Source organism: Chaetura pelagica, unplaced genomic scaffold (genome assembly GCF_000747805.2).
Source record: "Chaetura pelagica isolate M959 unplaced genomic scaffold, ChaPel_1.0 scaffold99, whole genome shotgun sequence".
Classification (NCBI taxonomy): Eukaryota; Metazoa; Chordata; class Aves; order Apodiformes; family Apodidae; genus Chaetura; species Chaetura pelagica.
Genome location: NW_009954539.1, coordinates 2,437,024 through 2,446,764, shown reverse-complemented (window position 1 = coordinate 2,446,764; position 9,741 = coordinate 2,437,024). Strand labels below are relative to the sequence as shown.

Below are 9,741 nucleotides of genomic sequence, written 5' to 3'. Positions count from 1 at the left end.
GGTGCCCGGGTGCCTCCCAGCCTGATGCCTTTGTCCCCCGAGAGCCCCGTCAGGACCCCTAGCTTTGTGCTGCTGGGTTTCTGGAGAGACCTGGGTCAGTAGATCGTAGTGTCATCAGATGGTTTGGCTTGGAAAGCACCTTAAAGATCACCTAGTCCCATCCCCTACTAGACCAGGTTGCTCCAAGCCCCATCCAGCCTGGCCTTGGACACTTCCAGGGAGGCAGTAGCCATAGCTTTCCTGGGCAAACGTGCCCAGATTGTATCCAGGGGACACCAATGAAAACCATGAAAACACCCACATTATTTTTTTTTTTTTAAAAAGCAATTAAAGGATTAGGTGGCATTAACACCATTAACTGTGTGCATTTCAGAAGTGAAGGACCTGATTTTTCCTGAGGCGACTTAAATTCATCCTTCTTGCTTCCCAGAAGGGAGAACTGAGGACTCGGCTATAGACCACACTTAATTTGGCAGGTGGGATTCAGATGGACACAACAGCATGTTATCCCTTTCTTCTTTCAGATTCAGCTGAAAGAAATCCCACATCAGCTGAGTGATTCCACGGCCTTTGGGTCTGTGATGTTTGCTGAAAGGGGAATTCTGCCTCTGAAGTGTCAGTTCATTCTTACCAGGACTCTAGGCCTAGATTTTAGTTTTGGGAGACATGCAAGTTCGGTGTAACACTTGACTACCTGCAAGTCAACTGTGCCTATGCTGTTTTCCAGTGTAAATTATCTATCTGAGAGATTTAGGTGGAAAATCAAAGTAGTAAGATTTCCTGTGGAAGATATCTTGTGTTCTATCAAAATGACAAATCCTATTCCATTATTGCAGTGGTATTCAGGTGCTTGCTACACTATTAATTTTTATAATAACTAAGTTGTTTATGTCCTCAGGATATTAATATGAATTAATCACAATCACTGTTTTCCAGCTGAGTTTCAGAAGTGACTTGTTCCAGAGGATTGATGAAAAATGGAAACCTGAGGGGAACTGTGTGGAGTATCAGTACAGTCCACATGCAGGATTGGACTGAACAGTGTCTGGTTTTGTAGTTAAATTATGCTGTTAAGCAAGAAGTTGGGAATATTTGCTTGAAAATTTGTATCAATTACAGATAGGGAAATGCTGTGTGAGAGTTCTACTGGGATCTTACTTTGAGTTAAATAACTGAGTTCTTAACAATAAAGTGTTTGGGAAGGGCAGAGGGAAACTGGGGCAGGGCAGTACAACCCAATGCAATGTGAAATTATGTGTCATGCTGTTAGATAAGGAATGCCAGGCATAGTCAGGAACAGTGAATATCTTTTAATCATATGATCAGAATTATTGCTGAATGTTTACTAGGAAGCAAATGCTTTAGGCTACAGTGTGCAGTGGTCACCATCTCATGCAGCTGATGGATGGGATTTGAGTGGTGTTTCTTGTGTCTTCCATACTTCATGCTGTTTGCACTCAGCTAGCAGTGGTATTTGACTGGAAAGGACAGGTGAGTCTTGCTTGGAAGATGCAGGATTTCCAGTGGCTCCCAGCTGTGCTACTGAACCTTTCAACTGCCTCTTTGCAATCCATTCAAAAGCATAAGTAGTTAATTAGAAGAGCTTAAACTGCACGTTAGCTTGTATTCCTTCTTGTTTGTAACGCTGTGCCTTTAGTAGTCAGTGTCAGATTTAGTTGATCAGTAAGAGCTTGGTTATATAGGGAAGTTAGGATTAGGTCAGAGATGGGATAAAATGTTGGGAACCTGATGTTCCTGCTCTTTGACTCCTGATCTGACACACCTTTAAAGCAGCAAAACCTTTTAATGGATATACTTCTGTATCTGAAATGCAAAGCTTATTTGCTGGTTCCTCCACTAGAGATTGTACTTGGCGTATTTAGGAATCCCTTACTGAGTGCTGGGGCTGAGAAGCTGTGATGGTTTCTAGCTGGTCCCCTCTCCCTGATGGGACCTGTGCAGGAACAGAGTCCTCCAGTTCTAGTGTGGACTTCCTGCAGAAGAGGAGTAATGCTCCAGATGTTTCAGTGAGGTACATAAATTTTTTGTGGAGATGGACTTTGCTGTTCTTGAGTTGAGAACTGCCCCTGTTTACATCTTAACTCATATCAGACAGAAGGTTTCTCACAGGACAGTTTCTTGCCACTTAGAAAAAATACTTGAAAAGTTGACAGATTTCAAGAGCAGGAGTTCCTGCGTATTGGGGGCAGGGAGAAATAAGAGAGGTCTGGAAGTGGTGTTTGGATAAAGAGTTCTTTTGCAAACTGTGTTCTAACCAGCCAAGTGTAGTGTCTCATTTCCCATCTCTGAAATTAGAATATCAATATAATTGATAGGTAAAAGGTCTCGTTCCTATGTTTGGAGTGCTCAGTGTTAGTAAGCAAGCTGCATAAATATACAAGAAATATTTTAGCTACTCATTTAAATTATGGCTTTGACAAACAGGTTAATGCAAATAAATCTTCTGTCTCTGCTCAGCAGGTGCCACATTGCCTCTGAAGAGGGGACAAACACCTTCCAGAAGAGCCATGAACTGTTACTGGAAAGTCCTGGCCATTTTTTTACTGTTTCTCCCAGCTGCACTGTTTATCCAGCCAGCACGGCCCAGAGTGTTGCTGGTATCATTTGATGGATTTCGATGGGATTACATCTATAAAGTCCCAACTCCCAACTTCCATTATGCCATGGAGAATGGTGTCCATGTCAAACAGGTCACTAATGTGTTTATAACAAAAACATACCCTAATCATTATACAATGGTGACTGGTCTCTATGCAGAAAGCCACGGTGTAGTTGCTAATGAGATGTATGATCCTATTCTGAATGAAACTTTCTCTCTGGACAATATGGATACCCATAACTCCAAGTTCTGGGAAGAAGCCAGCCCAATATGGATAACAAACCAGAGGGAAGGACATAAAACTGGAGCAGCTATGTGGCCTGGGACAGATGTGAAAATACATGGAGTCTTCCCTACGTATTATATGCCCTACAATGAATCTGTTTCCTTTGAAGATAGAGTTGCTAGGCTTATTGACTGGTTTACATCAGAAGAACCTATAAACTTTGGTCTCCTATATTGGGAACAGCCTGATGAGATGGGCCATATTCTGGGCCCAGAAAACCTGCTTATGGGAGAGGTAATTAGTGATATTGACAAAAAGCTGGGATATCTTCTGTCTGAACTGAAGAAGGCAAAGCTGTGGGATGTGATAAATGTCATAATCACAAGTGATCACGGAATGTCACAGTCCTCCTCGGAAAGGCTCATTGAGCTTGATCAGTATGTGAGCAGAGAACTCTATAAAGTCATTGACCATTCTCCTGTGGTAGCAATTTTGCCAAAAGAAGGTAGGAGCTATAGCAATAAAATTATCTGAATACTTTAGTATCAAAACTTAATAGGGTTCATTCCTTAACTGAAATGTTGGTTGCAGCAGTGATGCCAATAGGACATAAGCCTTGAACAAGGAGTACTTGCAGGACCACTCCTTTTTCCTTTTTCCTAGCTCTGTCAAAATCCTGGATTAATTTACTGAAATGAAAAGTGAGCAGATTTGTCTGTTGTTGATGAACGTTGCCAAGTATCATTAGTCCTTATGAGGAGAAAGATAATCTAACAGTGATATCAAGGAAGAATGGTGTATCTAGATATCTACATATCTGGCTTTTCATCTAGATGCTAAAGCCAAAGTGGAAGAATTAGGTTTCAAACTAAACAGTAAACTGAAACCAGATGGGAACATTTGATAAAAAGAAAGTCTCTGTAGGCTATTTGATTAGCTGCCAGCTATTGTAGTTCACTTTAGTTTTTTTTCCCCCAGCCAGTTGTGTTGATGTCATTTTTATTGTGATAATGATGGCCAAGAACACGGCTGGAATAAAAATCTGAAGTCTGGTTGCAGTCACTGAAGGGTTGCTTAAGGATCAGGTGTATATTGACTATCATTAAGTGCTGCTTTGAATAGCATTTTTTCTGTAGGCAGGGCTGCTAATTTGGAAGTTGAGTTTAAAGATGGCCTTCTGAAAAGGTTTTTCTTAAGATTTCTGTAACATTTGCATCAGTAATGGATAGCACTCCATATTTAATGCCCCAGCAGGGAGGCTATTTTGCAGACTTAAAGAACCTTTACATATGTAAACAAAAATTTCTTGTCATTTTGAGTTTGAAGAATACACTAAACTAAAATGTTAGTCTTTCCAAACTGAGATAATTTGCTGCCTGAGCGCACTCATGTGCTCACAGCTGGGTGTTGTGTCTCTCAGTGGTGACAGAAGAGTTGAGTTTGGGAGCTCCATCCTAATGGAGACAAGCATAGTTGACCAAGATGTTCTCATTACCAAATAAAGGAGTTGTAAAAGTAAACTGCTGAAACATCCCTAATGCAGTAAATGAGAAATTCACAGTGTGAAACCTGACTCTTCTGTCTGCTAAATGCTGAAAACAAATATACTTATGTACCTAAGACTGATTCTTCAACAGTTATTCTATTTGTCTTGCTTAAACCAGGGGAATGGTAAAACTTGGTGAGACAATGAGAAAAAGAATGAATGCTTATAAATGCAATTATTTCTGCTACTTTTAGTGTCTGGCTGCATATTTTTTCCCTGAGAGGTGGATTAAAACCACATTACAGTATTAGTCAGGGTTCAAGAAATTGTATGTTCATGAAGATGGTACCTGTGACACAGCTGGTGATGCTGGCCTTTTTCTTGCATTTGATATCAGAGAATCATCAGGATTGGAAAGGACCTCTAAGATCACTGAGTCCAATCATCAGCACACAGAAAAAAAGCTACCAAAAAAAACCCCAAATCCCAAACAAAAACCCCACAACCTTGGTCACTAGAGCATGTCCTGAAGTACCAAATGTACATGGCTTTTGAATCCCTTGAGAGATGAGACTTAACCACCTTCCTGGGCAGGCTGTTCCAGTGCCTGACCACTCTTTCAGTATAGAAATTATAGAAATATATTTAATTCAAATAATTATTTTAGTGTAAAATGATAGTTTGCTGTGTTTGGGGCTGCTTCTCCCTGTTATCCCAGGTAGAGAACTGGCATAACAAAATTAATTTTTGGAAATACTAGATCAGAGTTCCTTTTCTTGTTGTTGTAGCTATCTCTGTCATATCTGGACTTTTGCTGTCTCATCTTGACTTCTTTTTTTTTCCTAAATTTTAGTGAATTTTTAAAAATTTATTTATTTATTATTTTTTTTAAGGTAAGAAACATGCGTTAATCTGTTTCCAGTTTTCCTCTGGAATTTCTCTACTGGATCCTAGGAATGGAGGGGGCAAATTAAGATGATTTCTTTGAAGACATTGGGCACCTCCTCCCAAACTTTTTTTGTTCCTGAGATATATTCAGAACTCCATGCACACTGTAAATGGTAGACCAGGTTTTTTTCCTTGGTTTACTGCAGGAGGTGTCTCGAGTAAAAGTAATGACTTCTTGTCATCAAGGCAATTGTTTCTCAGAACAGAGGAGAGCTCACTCACAGGAACACCTGCAGGGTGTACAGCTCACTGTGAAGACACAGCTAGTGAGAAATGTTAAATTAAAATGACAGGATGTGCTTAAATCCCACTTGTTTGCTAAAAATGGCAGTGTCGGCCACAAAGAAACTAGCACTGAAACTGCAGAGACCAGCTGTAAACTCAGCTGTCTGACTGAATAGTGCGTGTGTGTAGCACAAAGTACTTCAGTAAGTGATGGAGCTGAGATACTTGGTGTGCAAGAGAAGCCTGTTGCATACACTGCCTGGCCCTCAGTAGGAATCTATGCTTCTCCAGAGGAAGATGGGGAGGGTTGAAGAGTCTTTTATGTTTCTGTCTGTCCTAGTTCCTCCTTTCTATGCTCTGATGTCCCAGCTTGTCCAGCTGCTTTTTGGCTGTTTAAGGTCCTTTACTGGAAAGCTTGCAAACTGGAAATATGGAAACAAAGAATTGGAGGTGGAAAATGCCAATTTATTTGATAGCCTTGGTACAACTCTTGAGGTTTTTTGCTATGCAGTAGAAGAGTAGGGGAAGGAGCAGACACAAAACATAACAAAGGAGTTGGCAGAGCTGTTAGCCCTTCCTGGATACACAGATTTGCTAACAGTTCTAGATCCAAACTGCTATCTTAATCTGCCAGTCCGACTTGTCCCTTAGTATGTTTGTCATATCATGTCCCTCCCTGCTTAGTCCTTTGCAATCTTTGTACAGCTCCTAATCTGTTGGTGGCATCTGGACTGTGACCCAAGGGCTTCCATTGAGAGGTTACTGCAATCTAGTTTTGCTTATCCCTAGGCAGTGAATTGCCAGCACTAGGATCTTACATGGGGCATAACAACAAACTAGGGACTCTTTCTAAATTGGCTAAACTTGTTATCCAAATGGTAGAAGATCAAAACTGGGAATCAAGTGAAGTTAAATATGTATCTGTTTATTGGAGGATCTTGTAGCAGAAGAAATAAATGGTTGGGTTCACTCAGAAATAAGTTTTCAGAGATGCTTAAAACCAAAGTGGCTGCTGTCTTTGGGCTTTTAAAGGAAAACAACTAACAAACTGCTTCAGAATAAATAAATAGTGTCACTTGCCAACATAGCCAACTGAGGAGAAAACAGAATTTGTGTGCACTACTTCATAAACAGGTTTAGGAGGTATCTTCTTGCTTTCAAGCTTTACATGGAGCTAATTTCTTTTCTGTGAGACTTAACTGAACTCAATTTGTGTGAGAAGCTTACATTCTGGGAACCATGAAATGAGGGATTATGCTAAAATTAGCAAGGTGTTTATCTCTTGGGAATAGACTGTGAAGTCTGATGCCAGGTGTGAGCTGTGAATGAGCTCTGGATTTCTCACAGTAATTTCTCCACACAGTGTAATCCACTGTTGTCTCTTCCAGCTATAATTAGCTTTTCAGGAAGTGCCTTTTATCCTCTTCATTCAGCTGTGTTTAAACTACTGATGAATTTAGTAAATATATTGGTATGTTTAAATTTTTTCTTATTTTCTTTTTTTGCTTGTTTGAAGGCAAACTGGATGAAGTATATGAAGCCCTGACCAATGCTCATCCCAACATGACTGTATATAAAAAGGAGCAGATTCCAGACAGATTTAATTACAAACACAACAGCAAAATTCAGCCAATCTTAGCAGTGGCTGATATAGGATGGGAAATTGTATATAATAAGTCTGATGGTTTTCAACGTAAGTATTCTGTCTTTACAGTGTTTTGCCATATCTGCCTGTTCAGAAGCTTTGTATGTTTTTTTCCCTCCTACTTTCAACCAACGTTAGTTTTTTATTGTTTTTTTTTTCCAAAGACTGGAAGGGAAAACTCTGGATTTCCTGATGGGATGGCACCATACTATTAGGAGAAGGGGAACTGGACTTAGCGTTTCTAAAAATTAAGCTTACTGAGATAAGATCATTCACATGTTTTAGTGGCCACATAGCTGAAGTCTTGCAAGATCTAGCAAACTGACAAGCACTTCCTGAGAAAATTTTAAAAAATAAAAGAGTTGTAACTATACTTGTTGAGTAGAGGATAAATAGCATTATTTTATCATGTACTATTTGCTGAAGAAAGGTTGAATTTGGAAAGGCAGGAATGCTTTCTGAAAGCCCTCATCTTCTGTGGATGACCAAACTTATGGTATCCTTGTTCTACTGCTGGAGTCTTTGAATATTGTGTTAATGCACACCTGTGATATTTGTTGGCTTTATAGGATAAGATGCATTCTAGGTGCTTTGGTAGTAAACCCCCCACTTTTTAAATTACCTTGGGGTTTTGCGATTTATTTTAGGTAGAATGGAGACAGTAAACTGTAACTTTTGGTCAGTTGGGAGGAAAAAATATAGATGTCATATGGTAAATTTTAAAGTTTTTATACTGAAAACCTTTTAAACTTTGCTGCTGGTTATGAAACCTAAGAGACTGCAAGATTCTGCAAGACTCCCAGAAGTTTTTCAGCTGTTGATAGTTGATGAGAGCAGCTGTTTGTGCCTACATGTTTATTCACTTGTTCGGAGTTTTTAGTGCCCCTGTAAGGAGGAGGCAGTGGAGACCCACTCATGGGATCTGTAAACCTTTTCCTTCTCCAAGAGTAGATAGTGCACAAAGCTGGACAAGGTGTCCAGCCACTCAGAACTTATGGTCTGTCTGCTACTAAGAGTCGAACAGTCTGTTTCTAAATGGATTAATTGATTTATTTATCCTAGGAGATCTGGTCCAGTTGCAAAATTGGAGTTTTCCTTGAGGAAAATTAAGGGAATCTCTGTGTAACCTAGTATGCCATTGACAGTGCTGTTCCTGCCATGTGAATGTTACCTTTTTTAATTATTTTTTTTTATTTTTTTTTTAAATAGTGCTGTCACATACGGAGTGATACACTTCATTCATATCACAGAAGTAGCAATATGTTTACTGATATAAAGCAGTGATTTAACAAAGTTTGATAGTAGATGTGACAGTGGTTTCACAAGATTTGCTGGCAAAGTGCACTTGATTATTTACTGCATGGAGGACAGGGATCAGACAAAACTGTCAGGGAGACCCATCCGTTGAGTTGCAAGGCTCAGAGTGGACCCCCTTGCTTTCTAAACTCCTTCTCAGAGAGGAGATTAGATGCAGTTGGATCCAAACTTAGTGCCAGACTTGGTCAGAAGTGCTCTTCATTTGTTTTTTAAGGCATCTTCTCTTTGTAGTTCTGAGGCTTGATAATTAGCTAGGAGACATTTTTGCTCTTGATCAAAATGTTTCTTCTAAACCTCTGCAAGAAGAATTTATGACTGTTCTTTTTCTGCATTATGCTAATTCTAGGAAAAGGTTCAATGCTTGTCTTGCAACTTTGAAATATTGACCTTTATCTTTTCTTTCTAGTTGGTAATCATGGATATGACAACATCTTACCAGAAATGCATCCCATTTTTGTGGCAGTTGGGCCTGCTTTCAGAAAGAATGCCACCAAAGAAGCTATGAATGCTACAGACCTGTACCCCTTATTGTGTCATCTACTTGGTATTAACCCACTGCCAAACAATGGTTCCTTCAATGCTGTGAGAGATATACTTGCTGAAGAAGTTCCTGTAACCTTTGGAGCAGACACCTATGCTACTGCTGTAGGAGTCTTTCTGGGCAGCTTCCTTGTGATGGTTTTTATTGCAGTTTTTTTTAAGCATTTTATGTACACCCAAGGAAACACCATGCAAATGCAACATAGTGAAGCTGCCCAGCCACTGTTGCAAGACTCGTAACACTTGGTACTACTTCCTGGTTGATGCTTAAACTAAACTTCTACAAAAATATGAATAGAGGTGGATCAGCATAGACATATGGAGGAAAAGAAACTGGATGCTGATCCATTGGTACACTGGAGTACGTATGTACCAGGTATGCAGAGAAAGAGCATGTTTCTGTTTCATCTACAACCATGTCATCTTGCAGGGGTTAAAAATTCTGGGTAAACCTGGAAAACTGTATATGTGTGTAGATATGTGATGACAATAAATCTTGGGTACCTCACTCTGAGCTGCTTTTAGGGAAAGATCATCATCAGAGGTGCACATCACAGACTACACGTGATTTCATTTCCCAGGGGGTTTGTTTGTTTGTTTGTTTTTGAGACAGAGGCTATTTTACATCTGTACGAAGTCACTGTGTGTTACTAGACTTCATTTTTTTCTTCCCTGCCCAAGGAAGCTTTTGCATGGACCACCATTACATACAGATAGCTTGATGGATTAAATCC

General features: G+C 39.8%; 1 protein-coding gene across 1 annotated transcript; it reads left to right on the top strand.

Moving 5' to 3' along the window:
- The first annotated feature begins 2,528 nt into the window (after positions 1-2,528).
- On the top strand, positions 2,529-9,247 carry ENPP5 (ectonucleotide pyrophosphatase/phosphodiesterase 5 (putative)). The gene is made up of 3 exons (XM_010004914.1): positions 2,529-3,351; positions 7,022-7,198; positions 8,874-9,247. The coding sequence occupies exons 1-3, from the start codon at positions 2,529-2,531 to the stop codon at positions 9,245-9,247; spliced, it is 1,374 nt and encodes a 457-aa protein (XP_010003216.1).
- The last annotated feature ends 494 nt before the right edge of the window (positions 9,248-9,741 follow it).